Here is an 18105-nt window from a genome sequence, read left to right as displayed (position 1 = left end):
ACGAAACCTGCAGCCACGTCCAGACACTGCAGGAGGAAAGGGGTGGTCCCAGGAGAAACTGGGGCATGGTGGTAATAAGGTCCCCCACTGGAGTCATCCTCAGCATTGACAGCAACACTGAGAACACCATCACTGCTGCGGGTGTGTGGGCAAGGAGCACTTTCAGGCAGCAGCAGCCCAAGTAGGAAGGTGATGACCATGAGATGGCAGCAGAAGCAGGTGCTTCCCCTCCTCCAGGAGCACCGTGGGTGCTGTCAGGAGGTCCAAGCCCTCTCCAGGGCTGCCAGGCAGGGCCACCACCAAGGCACAGGGAATTTCCAGAGCTGCCATGGTCAGCAGGAATGACTGTGCTCGTCTCAGCCTGTGTCTCAAGGGGTTTTATGAACAGTGTGGCTTCACTTGGTGAAGACTGAGGACGGAGAGTCATAGGACAAGGGGGAATGGTTTTAAATTAAAAGAGGAGAGATTTAGATTAGATGTTAGTAAGAAATTCTTGGGTTTTAGGGTGGTGAGGCCCTGGCACAGGTTGCCCAGAGAAGCTGTGGCTGCCCCATCCCTGGAAGAGTCCAAGCCCAAGTTGGACAGGGCTTGGAGCAACCTGGGATAGTGGAAGGTGTCCCTGCCCATGGCACAGCCTGTGACTACATCCCTGAAATGCCAATTTCCTGATGCTTAGACTGCCAGAAATCAGGGCACTATAATGCCAAAACCCATCCCTGAGCCCCACCCACAGCTCAGGTCAATACCTGTCAGGACCTCACCACCAAGTCGTGTCTCTTCCCCTTTATCATCAACCTTAAACTTCATCCTATTTAGAATTTATCAGTATTTTGCATCTTCCCTAATACAGGAGACTCACAGTTTCCACAAGAACCATTTTGAAGGTGGATATCCCTCAGGAACACCAGCAGACAGTGCCCACCCACCAAAAGGGGTCTTGGTGTGCAGACTTGTGTTGGGCTTGCCTGTCCCCAGCACTGGCACTACATTTTGCTACTCCTTGATCTTGTACAGGGTCCAAAACAAATGAAATGGAGTTTTTTGCTCTCACTTTAGGGTTCTGTGAGAGCTGATACAGCATCAAGGAGCACAGTGAGTCCCAAACTCCAGGTTCCAGTGCTTCCCAGTTGCTCTGCAGTCGGATGCTGCCCTACCCCAGTGTGAGGTTGCAAGGTCTCACCAACTACACAACAACTCTGGAGCAACACCACATTCCTTTCTTACATTTTGGAAGAAAATTTCTGCCCCTCAATTAAGGCAAAAAGTTCTCCTGTCAGGATTTGCGTAGGGAAAGGTTTACCCTTTAAAATTTCCCATTTAACTTTTTTTGTAAGACCTCTGTGGGCTCAGCTGGTCCTTTAGCTTGAGGAAAACCACATGGGCCTCTTCTCCTCCTGCCACATCCCCCGCTGGCTGACACTGCTGAGCGTGGGTTTGCATTCACCATTTTACATTGGTCACATCTTATTTTGATGAAATTACTCTCATTTCTGAGCATTTTCTCACGTGCTCAAAGCAGCAGCTGATCTCCTCTCACAACCCAGCTGCTAATCCTCCATGGAAGTCCAAAAAGGTGGTACTTACACAGGTTTTGGCTTCTTTCAGATACATGGTGAGCCAGTTGTTTTGCACCTCTACAGGTGCACCTTTAACATCTTTACAGATGACCTGGAAAGACAGAAGAAAAGCAACTCTCAACATCTGGGAAAGGTTGGAAGGACAGTTGCTCAGTGATTTAGCTGCCCCAAGCCAGGAGATATCCCAGCAAAAGCTCTGCTCCATTTTATGGACACAAGACAGGCCCAGGAGCCCTTCACTCAGCCCTTTATATGTGGAAAGGGTTTTCACAGATGACTGACACGATTGTCCATGGAATGTTTGCTAATGCCCTTCCCAGACCAGGCCTAGGATTTGCAGTATGGGGTAAAGCAGGAATTGCATGGGGAGTAGGAAGATCCATGCCAGCAGACTGTGATGCAGCCCAGCCCCACAAAAGATGATCATCCAGAAACAGGATCCCCTTCCCAGCACTTTGGTTATCCTGAATTGGGTTTTGAGACCCCCCCTAAGTTCCCAAACCACTTTCTGCTGGTATCATTCATGTCCTGTTTATGCTGAGTTGTGATCTTTGCCCTCTCATCAAGTCCAAGTTCATACCAAGGCAGCTTCTGCTCTCCATAATGCTTCCCTCCTTCCCAAATTTCACTTCTTCCCTGTTCAACACCCAGACCATAATCTCAGAAGCATTGAATCATTCAGGTTGGAAAAGCCTTCTGAGATTATCCAGTCCAACCCTTCCCCCAGCACTGCCAAGGCCACCACTAACCTCTGTCCCCAAGTGCCACATCCACACAATTTTTAAATCCTTCCAGAGATGGGGACTCCACCATAGCCCTGGGCAGGGTGTTCCAAAGCCTGACCACCCTTTCAGAGAGGATTTTTTTTCCTAATATCCAATCTAAACCTCCCCTGACACAACTTGAGGCCATTTCCTCTCATCCTGTCATTTATTACCTGGGGGAAGAGACCAACCCCCGCATCACTAAAACCTCCTGTCAGGGAGCTGTAGAGAGCAAGAAGGTGCCCCCTGAGCCTTCTTTTCTCCAGGCTGAGCCCCCCCCAGCTCCCTCAGCTGCTCCTCATCAGACTTGTGCCCCAGACCCTTCCCCAGCTCCTTTCCCTTCTCTGAACACGCTCCCCTTCACCTCCATCCTCTGTGTCTCTTCACTGGGAAGCTACAGGAGAAAGGGATGGGACTAAATGACCTCTAAAGGTACTACAGAGTGCCCACCTTCCCATAGGTGTCATTACCTCATTTTGGAAAGAAGTGTTCAGGTGCTGGTGGCCAGGACTGCTGGGCACTGTGTGGTCCCCTGGGGCTGGGGGGGATGGCTGGGCACTGTCAGGGCCCCGGGAGGCACTGGTGGGTTTGGCTGATGTAGGTCCAACATCGTGGCTTCTCTGGTCTGAGTCCTCTACATGCACCAAAAAAAACAAGCAGGGAGACACTGTTACAGTACAGAGGATACAGCTGACACAGTTCTGTTAGGGATCAGCTGAAAATAAGCTTTCGGTTCTAGCCCTGCCTTGAGGATCATTGTGTCAAAGCTTGGAGAGGCTTTGGGTTGCTCCTTTTAATTTATTTATTTTTTTTTTTTAGATTAACTTCGATATGGAAAGAATATCATTCCTGATTTTACTTTCTGCTGCTGAAACCCATCAGAGCGTTCTGGAGAGCTGAACCCAAAGGCTGTGATGGCTGTGTGTGGGTAGCTGGGTAATCACCTAAAAAAGAAGTATGGAATGACATTAATTTCACTTGATCTGGGGTATCTTCCACGAAGGTTTCCTCAACAGAGGCAGACCTGGCTGCCCAGGATCTCCCAGCCACCTCCATTAGGAGGGGATGAAGGGCCACAGCCTCTGTTGGCTGCACCTCCATGGCAGAAGTCCAGGGTGACATGTTTAGAAGTAGTTCCTTGTGCTAAATGAGACAGCCTCGGGTGTCCTGCCTGCCTGTTACTCCAGAAGGGCACAAGCCCCATGTCTACCAGCCCCATGCAGGTGTCTCAGATACCTGAGATCTGAGGGACCTCAGATGATTTTGTAAAGGTCTGGAGCATCTTAGAATTATCTGTGCAATGGGAGCAGTGCAAGGAGCATAGCAGCCTCCTGCCTCCCCAGTTCTGTTTGAAGACATGGATCTTCATCCCTGGGTTCCCAATTGATCCTTAAATGGTGACAAAGAGAAATCAAATGCCACAGGATGTTCACAGCCTGTTTGCTTTTGGGACTCCTGCCTTTTCCACAGAAAAGATGAGGGATATTTCTCTCCCAGACACATTCTGAAGGCTCCAGGAGAGAATTAATTCCAAAGCCATCTGTTTCTCTTGCATTCCCTCACCTAGTTATTAAATATAAAGGGTTTTTTAGACCTCTTCAGGCTTAATGCTTGAGGTCAAATTTGAATTAACATATTTTCATATATCATCCTTTAATGAAGAGCAGTCCTGTGGAGCAGGAGGGGAATGAAACATCCTTCATGATGATACTCATTTCACCTCCTTATGGCTGCTAAAACGCCCAAAACATGACTTAGGTAAATCCAGTGAAGATGGTCTTGCATTAAGACCTTGGCCCATTCAGTGATGCCAAGAGCTGACAGGGATGGAGATGGTTTTAGAGTGGCTTCTTTATTGCAGGTAACTGGAAATTGGTTCAAGAACAACGTTCTCCAGGGGAAAATGATGCAGGGCGTCAGTGTCATCATAGCTTTTATTCAGAGCCAAGTGGGAGCTGAACCCACAATCCCAGCCAAGTCTGGAAGGCTCCACATGGAGCTCTCACACTCCCGCAGGGTGACTCCTTCCCTGGGAATGCTACCAGAGAAAATGCCAAGGGGGACACTAAACTGTGCCTCAGCAGGGCATTTGTAACTAACATGACTCTGTAAAGCTCCAGAGATCTAGAGAAAACATATTAATGGTGTTCAGCAAGTTCCTGAACACCACATGGACACTCCTAATGCTGCTTAGACAGAAGTCAGCAGCCAAACCCCTCCCGCAGCAGTGAAGAATGTCCTCCCCAAGCGCTTAGACTCTTTTAGAGGTTGCAGACTCAGAGTTTAGCCACAAAATCTCCTTAGTCATCTAAAGCTCATTTGCTGTGCATGCCCAGACAGCCTTCACTAAGCTGTCAGCTGTACTAGGGATCTCCTACACTCAACATTCCGGGTGCTGTCAGACTGTTTCACCAGCTCTGCAGCGTCGGTCCCCACCCCTGAACCCATCGCTGCTGGCCCCCGTCTGCCGTCACTGGAGATCGAGTCACTGCAGTTGAGGGTGCCCTGGGCACTGTTTAGTCCATCCAAAAGCCACTGTCAATGCTTTGCCAGTTGATTCTTGCCTTGAGTTGCAATGACTGCATTGACTCGACCTCCGCCGACGGCAACAGGGACCTAAATACAAGGATGTCACAGAGACAACTACTCTGGGAAGTCCTAAAATGAGACGAGGTGATGACAGCCTGTAATGACAGGAGGTGTTCAGGGTAGACAAAGGGAAAGACCACAAGAAATCCCAGCACAAGAAATCAAGGTTCTCATCTTCTGGTACCTGCTCCAGGAGTCAGTGTGGTGGCTGCCTCTGGGCTCTTGTGGATGCTGCCAGGTGGTGAAGTCGGAGATGTTTTACCGGTGGGGAGGGGCAGAGATCCACTTAAAGGGGTAACAGAAGTGCCGGTGCTTCCAGGTCTGGTGGAAGAGGCACGGTCCTGGATTGGAGAACTGGAAGAAGAATGAGGCTGCTTGGTGACATGTGTGGAAAAAGGGGCACGGTCCTTGGGGCCAAGGGTAGAGCTGCTGCTCAGGACTCCGGTGCTCTCAGTGGTACTGGCCAAATGATCCGGAGGCTGGCCTCCCTGAGCATCCGACCTGGATGTGGCAGCAGCCCCTAAACCTCCCTGAGTGGCTGGAGGGCTGCTCACATGAGTGAGGACAGGGTTTGCAGCAGTGGTGGTCCCCAAGCTTCCCAAACTGAGTGTAGGACTGGTCTGCTGCTTGGCAGCAGCAGGGGTCGCAGCAGGGCTGGCTGTGGATGCTCCAGAGCTGGCTGCAGAGCCGGCCTGCTGGGAGCTGGGGGGTGATGTGGTGGGGGCAGGTGTTGGGTTTCCCTGTTTGGTGGTGGTGGTGGCCCCTTGCACTGTGGTAGGTGATGACGCAGGGGTGGATGGGGTGGTTCTCAGAGTGTTTGCAGTGGTGGTGCCTTGAGCGGTGGTGGGTGATGCGGCAGAGGGTGCAGGGGCTTCTGGCTTGGCTGTTGTGGTGGTCATTTGAACTGTGGTAGGTGACTTAGGGTCGGGTGGTGTGTCTCCTGCACTGCTTGTAGGGGTGGTCGCTTGTGCCTTGCTGGTGCCTGTGGTTGTGGTGATGGTGTCACTTCCGTCTGGACCTGCAGGAGCTGGTTCATCCTCGCAGCTGGCACCTGCAGAAAAGTAAAAATGCCAAGATAAACCATGAACTAAGGAAGCTGCCCTCGGTTTCCACCCAGAACAGGTATTTGTAGAAATAAACGCTGCCCATAAACCCTGAGTCATTCGCTCAGGGCTTTCCTCGTGCTCTCTGAGCTCATATCAAATTCCACATTCTGGTATCACTGTGAGGAGGAGACCTGAGGAACCTCCATGACAAATGTAGTCAAACTCACAGGACTTCAAAGTGTGAGCAGGAGGACAAGACCTGCTGGTTCCCAGAAGGCAGGTCCCTCTCACATGGCAGGTCCACCAGCTTCTATGCAAAGCCCTGCAAGTGATTCCCGAAATGAAGCAGATCCAGCCCTTACAAGGGGCCAGCAAGGGATGTGCCGAGTGTGTTTGTCCAACCCTGTTATGAGGGTGTCTCACATCCCTGAAGTGGTGATGATAAATCAGGTGACACTTAGAATCACAGAATCATCAAGATTGGAAAAGACCTCCAAGGTCATCGAGTCCAAACAACAACCTCCCATTATCCTACATAAGGAGATCTGTGGTTGGTTTCTGAACAATACTTTAAGTTCTTAGATGATGAAGCTGTTTCTCAGTGAGGGATTCAGCTGAAGGACAGTTTTCCTGACAAGAGAGAACCCTCTGACAGCAGAGAGCTCTGCAACATCCCACAGCTCTAAAAGGTGGTACTTTAACTACTAGACCAATATAAAACCTTGGGTCTATTTTTCTGTTTGTAATCACTGCAGGAGCTCCATCAACTGCTGCAGAGGTAATTTCTCCACGTGGTAACCACCAGCTCTGGGCTCTTGCTCAAATTCACCCCAGGAAAGGTTTGACCAATATTTCACCTTTCAGGAGCCGCAGGCTGCACTGAGCCACTTTATCCATGGATCTGTCTGGAGTCAAGGCAACAACCTGATTTCGGGGAGGGGGACGTCTTCCATTTGGTGACTGTACAGAAGAATGCTATTTTTTTTTCCTTCATGAAGCATCTGTACATTATTTCCAACCCTCCCAAACAGGAGACACACTTCCAAGATCTGATTTGCAGCCTAATGCTGCTCTCCAGAGATCTGCTTCGTTCCTCTGTGCCGGCACAACAGCAAAGGATTTGCTCTCACAGAACCTGCCCATTAGCACTGGTTGTGTTTCAAGGGCCTGATGAAAGCTCAAGTTTCTGATGGGAAAATTTAACCCCACCATGTCAGGACCTGGCGTGGTGGAGTTATGTTTGAGAAGGACTTGGGGAGTGGGATTTGGGGTGGGGAGGATGCAACAGATTTGAGGTCCCATGGAATGGAATGGAATGGAATGGAAGAGAGAGGTTCAGAGAGGAGAGGAGAGGTTCAGAGAGGTTTGGAGGTTCGGAGGGGAGAGGAGAGGAGATTTCAGTTGGAAGGGACCTGTAATGATCTGCTAGTACGACTGCTTGACCATTTCAAGGGAATCATAGAATGGTTTGGGTTGAGAGTGACCTTAAAGATTATACAGTTTCAATCACCTGCCATGAGCAGGGACACCTTCCACTAGACCAGGTTGCTCCAAGCCCCATCCAACCTGGCCTTGAACACTTACAGGGATGGGGCAACCACAGCTTCTCTGGGCAACCTGTGCCAGGGTCTCACCACCCTCACAGGGAAGAATTTCTTTCTAATACCTCATCTAATCCTGTCCTCTGTCATTTTAAAGCCATCCCCCCTTGTCCTGTCCCTCCACAGAAGTGCAGATCTCCTCCTGAAACATGGTTTGTACTCCTGTTTCCCCATCAGCCTCTGGGAACAGCCATTCCCATTCCTGGAAACACCATTAAGATGTGAATTTAACTGAAACTAGCAGCATGAATTATTTTAGGAAACACTTGGCTTGTGAGAGAACATTTCCATTATATCTGCAGGAAAAGAGCTTTTGTGGAGATAAGTCATATTTCCTATAGGCTGACCACTGTCTGCGGGAGAAGGAAAGGTAGGGAAGCAAAACACCAGCACAGGGATCTGACAGATAAACTCCAAGTGCCAAAGACAGGAGGGAGTTTTGATCTACCCACCTCCTCAGTTTTATTATCAACCTGTGTGCCTTGAATCTGAATCCTCAGTGATGGCTGCACCATCACTAGAGAGAGACCAGGCATCCAGTGAGCCACAAAATGGGTCTGTTCCATAAACAGGGTGTAAAACTTTGTTGACAACAAAAGAGGTAAAGCAAAAATATCCCCTAAAGGTAGAAACAATACATAAAAGAGATGTAAATAAAGAAAGGGTTGGAAGCAAAGAGGAAATCACCCACTGCTCTCACTTCCTCTTTGTGCCACAGCCCCATCCCAGAGAGGCAGAAAGCACAGACACCAAAGAGAGGTCAGAAAGACAATTCCATTCAACCCCGCCCACAAGAGAAGGGGCCATGTTTTGGCCTGCTGGCCAGCTGGGACCTTGTGGTCCAAGAAACCAGGATCCCTGACCCAGCACTTCCCTGTCTAGGCCTGGGGATGTGCAGATAGTTTTTTACCACTTTAAACTGGAAATGGAGGCAAAAGCCCAAAGCAAGGGATTCAGAAATCTGGTGGGATCTGTAGCATTAAACCTGCATTATATGGGAAAACTGTGGTTTAAACAGGTTTTAAAATGGCTTTTGGTGGTGTCTTTGCAAACACATGCTTCTTCTTCCCAGAACCCCCTTTGTTATCCATGCAGGAATGTCCTGGGAAGGTGTCCTGAGGTGTGTCCCATTGGCCTTTGTTAACCTCTTCCTGTGATTGGGTGTTCCTGTAAACCCCTTGAGACTTCTAATTGGTTGCTCTGTGAATCCTCCTAAACCCTATAAATGTAACATCCCCCACAATAAACTCTCTCTTGCCTCCTCTCCAGGCCCGGTGTCCTGTGACCTGTCTCCCTGCCAGCCATGGGGCCACGTGCGGGGGGGGAGGGGGGAGCACCTCTCCCCTCCAGGCTCAGGGCCTGAAAAAGCCCTGGGATACCCCTGGAGTTTCCCTTTCCCCATCCCTCAAAGCATCGCAATGGTTCTTCAGATGGAGAAGGAACTAGAACTGGGCCAGCCCCACGCCGTGGATGGGGAAAGGAATCCAGAACTCCAGGATTGCCCTGGCAGGGCCTCTTTTGAGGTGCACAGGGTGACACTGCCTAAAAAAATAACTGGGAGAAGAACCAAGACTCAAGCTGATATTCACAAAACTTACTGGTGTTTTATCTTTCTGCATCAACTCCTAGTTTTCCTCTTTGCTAAGGTCAAGAGATGTTAAAAGACCAATTTATTCTTCTTCGTTAAGCCAGGACCAGTGATTTAAGTGGGATTTAAGCAACTTGAGGAGTTAGCACACTCCTACTTGGAAGTGGTGAGCAGCCATGGAGGGGGATGGATGGATGGATGGATGGATGGATGGATGGATGAACTCAATGGGTGCCAACCACATGGGCAAGTAGGACACTATGGATCCTACTACATGGCCCTGGCTAAACTCGGGCAATGCTCAGTGTCACAGAGATAGAAATCACTCTCCTCTGGTGGGTAATGACCTGCATTTCTTTGGTAAGTGGCCACACAAACCTGCTCCTGCTCTATCAGGCTGGATGGGACCACTGGAAAGCCCCTTGCAAAATACCTCCCATCCCAAACTTCATCTGAAGGTGATGTTTCTTTAATAACCTCCACCCCAGCTCAGCTTTTTTCCTCCACGGATTGCTTGTCTCAAAGCAGACTGTTTTAAAGAATGACTGTTGCTGGCTGAAATGCAGCAGCTGTGGTGAACAGCAGCCATAGGAAGAAGAAATCCAGGCAGGCTGCAAACTTGACACTCCAAGAAAATGTGCAGCACTGTGGCCTAGACTCACAGCATGCCAACAGAGAGAGTGTGGCTATGAGTTGGTAAAATCCTCCTCTCACAGAGGACCAACACCTGTATCCATCCCCACACCTGTGCTGCAGGTTTTTGGGCACCTTTCTCTCAGCCAAATTTACCTTTTCTCTGCATCTGCGTTATATTAATCTGTTTTCTCACTGCTGCTCAAGGAGCCAAGTGCTGCTGCAGTCACGGGGCTCAATACCCTTCTGCAGTTTTATTGCTCTGAGCTCAACATTAGGTGTTTGCCCAGGGACTCCTTCACTGCAGCACTGGAGAAAAATGTATTTTACTTAGAAAAATTGCATGGTTTTGGTGTCTTGCAGGTTCACCACCCGCAGAAGGCCTGGCTTAGGCAAAGTGATTGCAAACGTAAATCCAAAGCAGAAACAAATACAGAACAAGCAGTGAGAGCACAACAGTCCCAGGAGTCACTGTTTTCCTTCATGTACTGTATCTCTTTAAATGCCAGAGAATGATGTTTTTATGTTTTCCTCCTTCACTGGCCACCTGTGCCAAATTTTGCCAGTGGACTCAGGGGTAATAACTGGCAACAAGCCCCTGTTTGCCTGGGCTGGTGGCCAGTATTGCCTGACAAATATGCTCAACAGAGGAATCAAAAAGGATCTGGTTGAAGGAGGAGAAAAGCCCTGTGACCACAGACTGGTGGCACGAACAACCAGACAGGACAGGATTATGTTCAGTGCCCCTTCAGCATGAAAATCACTCACAAAAGATACAGTAAGTCCTTTTTCAGGAAACAAAGTGACCCCTTCACAGAGATAAAAGGATTTAACACACTCCGTGAGAGAGATCCTCCAAGTTATCACTCCCTGCACCCGGAGGAGATCCTTTCCAAAAGAAAGTTCACTTGCATTTCAGCTGGAGTCCCTCACCCTGTTTTCCAAAAGGCAGAAAAAAATACTACCTGCCCCTGTCCTTCCTGGTTGCATTTTGGCACGACAAGGCCACTTCTTTGATTTCACTTTTTGGACCGTCACCAACTCGTCATTTTGGGGAAAATGAGAGGAATAGAGCAGATAAAAGGGTATTTTGAGAGCACTGGTTGCAGTGAGTCTAAAGCTTTGGTCTGCACTTCTTCTCTCACGTGGACCACTCAGAAAACCCAAACCTTCTGTGCTGGGAGTGGGGCAGACCCACAGGAGGAGAGGGTGAGCCCTCCACACGCGCATCCGTGAGCACGGCGGCCAAACAGCCCAGAGGAAATGAGTCCCCTGCATAAACATGATTTCATGTCCGGATATGTGTATCCCATGACTGTGCCTGGGATATGGTGTGGCCGTGATGGGGACAGTCCCAGAGGGGAGAGAACTTTCCCTTATTGCTAATTATCCAGATGGGCTTGTTTGGCCCGCACTGAGCAGTGTTTGGGAGGCTGGAAGTGCCACCGTGGCTGCTCCTGGATGGGGCTGGTGTGGGAGTTCTCTGATCAGGAGCTGACGGGATTTGAAGAGCCACCCCAAATGTAAAAGGAAAGATGTGCTGGTCTGTGCCAACACAGCTCCTTACAATAGCAGTTACAGGTAGAATTCTGAGCTGCTGTGCACCACCACTAATCACAGATTCATAGACTGGTTTGGGTTAGAAGGCACCTTAAAGATCATCCAGTTTCCAATCTCCTGCCATGGGCAGGGACACCTTCCACTAGACCAGGCTGCTCCAAGCCCTGTCCAACTTGGCTGTGGACACTTCCAGGGATGGGGAAGCTACAGCTTCTCTGGGCAACCTGTGCCAGGGCCTCTCCACCCTCACAGGGAAGAATTTCTTCCTAATATTTAATCTAAAGCTTCTCTCTTTCAGTTTAACCGTGCCATGGAGTGGTGCTCTGGTTGTAACCTCAGTGCAGTGGGTACGTGGTGTTTTGCAGGCTGGGGAAGGTGCTCAGGGGAGAAGCTTGTTTGGAAAGGTCACAGCTTGGAGCACAGAAAGAGAATCAAATCAGTGCAAAACACAAAGTGAAAGGACACGTCCTGTCCATCCTCCCATCAGCCCACCCGAAGCCAGCGATTAATTCCCTCTCCACGCAGCTCCTCTGATTAATTCCCTGCCCAACAGCTTCCCGCTTCCTATTTTGGTAACGCCTCCCCCGCTCTGCCCCCCTCTCCCCTCCACCTTGTTGCAACAGCTCAGATATTGGCTGAAATTCTATTAATAGTGAGAAAAGGAAACTCAAAAGAATAACTTAGGAAATGGTGGGTGACACACCCCACGCCGGCGGGCTGAGCCCGGCTCAGAGCCTTAAGCCAGCCGGCTCCTGCTCCTCCCAAGGCGGGATGAGAAAGCCAAGGAGCCTGAGCAACCAGGGGAAGGGATATGAGCCAGGCCCGAGGAAGTTCCTATTTTCCTCCACCTTTTTTGCAGCCTTTCCTGATTGAACGGGGGCAACGGGTTGAGTTCATCAAAGGGAAAGTGGGGGCTGAGGCTCCAGGGGTGGCCTTTCCTAGGGAAGAGAGTGTGCCAAAACCGGTGAGGAGGCTCCTGGACTTGTCTTTGCATCACAAGAATCTCCTGGGCAAAAGGAGTGTTTTAATGCAGCCGTGTCTGAGGTGGAGCAGGGACCAGTCGCTGCAGAGGACAGGAAATTTGTCACCTCCTTTTGAAACTGTGAGAGCGATCAGATTGGCAGAATATCACAGAGCAGTGTTATTTATCCTGGAATTAAGCTGGGCTACCAGAGCAAATACCTCACAAGGCTTTTAATTTTGCCTGTGCAGAGGGCTCTCTCCCTTCCATCAGCTCAGGGATAGGTGGGATCCAAACAGCACCGTCCTCCTGAGCTGCCTGCTGGGATTTTGGTGAGGGAGGCAGTACGAGGATGCTGTCAGTGTACACAGCACCTTTCACCCTCGAAAAATGGCACTCTCCACCTCATAAGATGCACTTCCAAACCAGCTTCACCCAACCCCTTTTCTGCCAGGCTCACCATCAGCATTATGAAACAGTTTCACCCAGGCCAAAGACCAGCTTGGCTTCCTGGGTTAGGGAATGGGGAAAGGTCCAACAGCAGCTGCCAGAGCATTAGACTCTAATCCAATTATCCAGTGCAGGGATGTCTATCCTATCCAAAACCCTGCCAGAATAAGAACTGCTGCAAAACAGTTTAGATAGAATTGCTCTGCAAAATATTAAAGATGAGACCTAGTTAGTGCTGCAGTAACACCTGGGAAGGGGTTGCACCAAAAGCACTGAGGGCAGCAGGTCGAGAGAGGGGATTCTGCCCCTTTACGCTGCTCTGGTGGGACCCCACCTGAAGAGCTGCCTCCAGTTCTGGGGTCCTCAACATCAGAAGGATGTGGAGCTGCTGGAGCAAGTCCAGAGGATGCTCAGAGATGCTCTGGAGCCAGGCTGGGAGAGCTGGGGGGTGTTCACCTGGAGAAGAGGAGTCTCCAGGGAGACCTGAGGGCCCCATCCAGTGCCTAAGGGGGCTCCAGAAGAGCTGGAGAGGGACTTTGGACGAGGGTCTGGAGGGACAGGGCACAGAGAATGGCTTCCCAGTGCCAGAGGGCAGGGTTAGAAGGGATATTGGGAAGAAATTCCTTACTGTGAGGATGGTGAGGCCCTGGCACAGGTTGCCCAGAGAAGCTGGGGCTGCCTCATCCCTGGATGTGTTCAAGGCCAGGTTGGATGGGGCTTGGAGCACTTGGTGCTAGTGGAAGGTGTCTCTTCCCATGGGATGATCTGTAGGTCCCTTCCAACCCAAACCATTCTATGGTTCTACGAAACGAGGATGCCTGGAATCTGATTTAAAGCCATTGGGTTTGTTTTCAGTGGGGAACCTTCACCCCTCAGTGAAAAGGCTCTGTTGAAAAGGCTCTTCAAATTGCTGCTGTTTAGACCTTGCAGGCAAGTGACAGAGAGCTCAAGGCAATAATGCTGACAATTGCCCTTTTCTCTGCTGTCAAATGAAAGGAACCTGCCCCACAGCCTCTGTTCTGGAAGACTTTCCCAATAAACCCTTACTGGCTGGACATGGAGGTGGGCAAAGTGGATGTGCTTCAAGCCCCAAGCAATTTTGCTCCATCTCCAGACGGAGAGAAGCATCCAGGGCTTTTTCCTCTATTGCCCGCCTGGAGATACCCCTTGGCTGGAGATTTGGGGCATGTCTCCACAGTATTTCAGTATCATCCTGAGGACTCATACCAGTCTGCAGGATTTTGCAGTCAGTCATATCACTACAGTAGCCAAAAGCCATTTGGCTTCCAGAACTGAGAAAAATTTAAGTCGTTCCTATTTCTACCAAGTAGAACTCACCCTGAAGCCCAGGAAGCAGTACTTGAACCAAACCTCACATGAGCTTTGACTGCTCTGTCCCTCCTGTTAGATCCGCCTGACTTTATTTAATTCACACGGCAGCCTTTAAACCTCTTTGGTTTCAACCAAAAAACCCATCCACAGCCTGATGCACTTTTCCTGCCAGGACTGCCACACATGTCCCCAAAATCCAGGTTCTGATGAACAGGCATTTTCTGATGAGAAACCTGCTTCATTAACAAATTCCCCATCAGCTCTTTCTGCAAGTATTTGAGCCAGCTCAGCTCGTCTGCTGTTTCATTTGGAAGGATGACAAATATTAAAAAATAATCATCCCAAGGCACATCTCCCCACACTCCTCTTCCCCTGCAGCCCTGACACGTCTCCTCCTCCATCCCTTGGTGCCTCTGAACACCACATTTGGAGAGGCAGAAATGGGTTTGTTTGCTGCACTAATTAATGACCAGACAGTGGGTTTGAGGGAGCAGGAGTATCTCAGTGTTCCTCACTCCCATGCTCTTGAAAACTTTGTTAAATTGTCTTCCATGCCATGCTTGGAACTGCCATGTCTTCCATGTCATGTTCTCCTGAATTTCCCCTCAAAGATTGCTTTTGCCAGAAATTTGTGATGAGAGACACACTTCACCCAAATCACAGAATCACAGAAGATGCTGAGTTGGAAGGGACCCACAAGGATCTTCAAGTCTAATCCCAGGTCGTGCTCCATCCCATGGCCAGCCCCAGCCAGAGGTGAGGAATGCCAGCAGTGGGAGGAAGCACCAGTCCAGCCTCTCTTAAGGATAAACATAGGACATCCTATTTGGGATTGTGTCTCCGCAATTCTTCTCATGGAAAATCTGTAGCTGTCTAAGAAGTGAAGGGAAAGATGAAAAAATAATCAAAAGGAGACAGGAAGACCACTGTGGAAAATGAAAGCTCCGAAATCCTTCACAAGAGGTTGCCAGGGAGGCAAACAAACACAAACACACGCGCACCCCTCTGTCCACGCCACCCCCAGACGTTTTGATCACCGAGCCTGGAAACATCCTATTTCCACCAGGAGCTGACGGGATTTTTAAGGGGCTTGGCTCCAGTCCTGCACCTTTCTCAGGCTGCAAAATGAACTGGGGGCTCTGCAGCCTGAACAGAAACACCTCATCGTGGAGGAAATGGTGGCGGAGCCGCTGGAGCGGAAACGTGGGGAGCACGAGCCAAAAAAAGCCTCATGTCCCTGCCTGACCAGACCCTCAAAGCACAGAATGTGGCCACGCTCCTGTCCTTCTCCTGAATCCTTTATGCCATTAGAGTGGAGCTATCCTGTGATGACCTTGCTGCTTTTGAAGCAGGATTTGTGGCAGTGATTGAGCATCAATCACCCATCAGCTGAAGGACACCATCTCTGGTACATTCAGCCCCAAGACCCCTTTTTTCCTGCAAAAGTCACCCAGGACTTTGGAAGAAACTCAAGGTTTACACTCAGTAATGGGCCAGAAAAGTCTCTGTGCAGCAAGGTAAAGCCCAGGTACCTCTGTCTCAAAAGAGAATCAACACAACACTGAAATCCACAGGAATTCTGTAAGACCACATGACTTGATTATACACTGAATATCTGGGGGTTTTCTTGCATAACTTCAATGTTGTAAGTCTTTAAGATGCTCTTTCAGACTTTTGTCAAGTAAACACAAGTGATAAAAAACCCAAAAAGTAAATAGATGAAAAGTCTAGATTTGTGTGAATTTAGAGAGGAATCTCAGGTCCACAAGAAGGATGGAGAGATGATTAAAGCTACCAGATTGACAATTCCACTTTGGCTCCATGAGAAAACCACCCAGCTTCCTTCACCACCTCTCTCTGAACCCCAGGGAGGTTCAGAGAGGTGTGGTAAGAGGTTCAGAGGGTTGAAGGAGCTTCACCATCTTTCTTCAGGTTTGAAGGAGTTCACCACCTCTCTCCAAAGTTGAAGGCTGGGCCATGAACTGACTCCAGCATTAAGGAGCTGTGAAGCTGTTGGCAAGGTGGTGGGAAGGAGAGCTCTGGAGAAACCAACACTAAATGCTCCTTGGCCAAAACATCTGCTTTGCTCTTGAGAGCTGAACTGTCACATCTCAGCAGCCCTTCCTGGGGACCTGACCTCCTTTCTCCAGCCCCGCCGCGGAGCTGCTGCTCACCAATGGAGATGTTTGGGGACACAGATTTATTCATTAAGACAGAGCAAAAGTTCCTCCCCATGCTTCCCACCCCAGAAAGATGAATCCTCCCTGGCTGGCTTTTCCTGGAGGACTTCGCTCCAGACAACTTGAGGAGGAGGGAGGACGTGAGCCCGCGAGACAGGAACTGATCTTTATTCAGCCTGATGGCTTGTCTACACCGAGGTACTCAGAAAAATTAATCTAAAATTAAAAGGAGGTATGATTTCAGAGTGGATTAGTCAAAGTGCACACAGCCCACCAGGTGGCCACTCTTGTTTCAGCTTTAAATCACTCTTTATTTAATTTAGCCAAAATGAAGTAGGTTAAATCAAATTAAAGTCTCCTCAGCTCTGAAAGCTGACAAGAGGGAACTGATGAAGTTTAAGGAAGTTAATTCAGGAGAAATCTGGTGATGGTCCCCACAGAAAAAAGCTCCCAGATGTTGCACTGACCAAACATCAGGGATGGGGCACATTTGCCTCCCTGGCTGAGGTTGGCCTTTTGTGATTCCTGGGCATGGAAAGCTCTGATTGATGCCAGAAAAAAGCCATCCCGTCCAAACCCCTGCAACAAGCAGGGAAATCTTGAACCAGACCAGGTTGCTCAGAGCCATGTCCAACCTGGCCTTGAATGTTTCCAGGGATGGGACATCCATCAACTCTCTGGGCAAACTGTGCCACTATCTTACCATCCTTATAATAAAAAATATCTCCCTTATATCTAATCTAAATTCATTAGATAATCAATTTGTTCAGTTTGAAACCATCGCCCCTCATCCTATCACAACAGACCCTGTAAAAGAGTTTGTCCCCATCTTTCTTACAAGCCCCATGAAGTACAGAAAGGCCACAATAAGGCAGGACATTAAGGAGAGAGTGGACAGAGCACTGTCCCCACAGGACTGGGGAGTGGGCGCACAGGGCAGTAGGATCACCCACTGTCTTCTAGGGCAGGATGGGCAGGAGGACAGAGGGGTAAGGTGGGCTCACCAGCCCAGTCTTGCTGAGGGGCACGGGGACATGAAATCCATCGCCTTGCTCTCCTCTCCAGCTGGCTGGGTTCATATTTGGGTTCACACTGAGCCACACAGGGATGGAGCTGGCCTTGAGCTACTCATCCTGCCAGCTGAAGCCCTGCCAGCTGGCGGGCACCGGGGAGGAGTTGTCACATCTCATGTCACTCCAGTTGGGCGCCGAGCATCGGTGATGTGTCTAGACTTTATCCATGGGGGATGAGGGCCACAGGGCTCTCGCAGAGCAGACCTCCCATGGGGAGGTTTTGCAGCCAAAAAGCCCCCACTTTTCATGAGTATCCCACTAATCTTGCAGTGAGGAAGAGGAGCAGAGGGAATATGCCCTGTCTTGTGGTGGGGTCACTTCCTAAAGGAAAAGGATTAACCCCAAACCCAAATAGGGGCTATTGGTTTCCCTGGGATCTCACAGCCCAGCAAAGGCAGACCACAGAGGGGCATTAAAGCTGTCATTAGCAGCAGGGATCTCATGCTCAAACCTGTGCCATCAATACAGACGATTCCACCATCAGCTGGAGGCTGACAATTGCTGCAGGCCCAGCAGGAAGCAGGTCCAACCTGCAGCCCTGAAGGTCAGAAATCAAGAGGAGATACTCCAAACCCCAAGGAATAAGGAGACCTCAGCCTGATCACAGGCAGCTTCAGTACAAGGGGAAAAAAAACTGGAGCTGGGTGACTGGGAGGTCAGTTTGTGCTGGCACAGCACCACTGTGGTGCTGCAACACACTGTCCCCTGCTCCTTGCACCTCCCTTTCCTCTCCACCTCTCCTGAAGATTTA

The 18105-nt window shown here is 49.7% G+C and overlaps 1 protein-coding gene across 3 annotated transcripts in view; it reads right to left on the bottom strand.

Annotated features, from left to right (window-relative positions):
- Nucleotides 1–18105, bottom strand: part of LOC113958012 (podocalyxin-like) — a 47524-nt gene that overhangs the window by 11743 nt on the left and 17676 nt on the right. For all 3 annotated transcript variants that reach the window (XM_027665975.1, XM_027665976.1, XM_027665977.1), the window contains exons 2-4: nt 5115–5981; nt 2812–2975; nt 1585–1668 (exon numbers count right to left, since the gene is read on the bottom strand). In XM_027665975.1, the coding sequence (XP_027521776.1) occupies nt 1585–1668; nt 2812–2975; nt 5115–5981 (1115 nt within the window). The remainder of the gene's footprint in view (nt 1–1584; nt 1669–2811; nt 2976–5114; nt 5982–18105) is intronic.

Source organism: Corapipo altera, unplaced genomic scaffold (genome assembly GCF_003945725.1).
Source record: "Corapipo altera isolate COAL_440 unplaced genomic scaffold, ASM394572v1 178, whole genome shotgun sequence".
Taxonomy (NCBI): domain Eukaryota; kingdom Metazoa; phylum Chordata; class Aves; order Passeriformes; family Pipridae; genus Corapipo; species Corapipo altera.
This window is presented reverse-complemented; position numbering and strand designations above follow the sequence as displayed.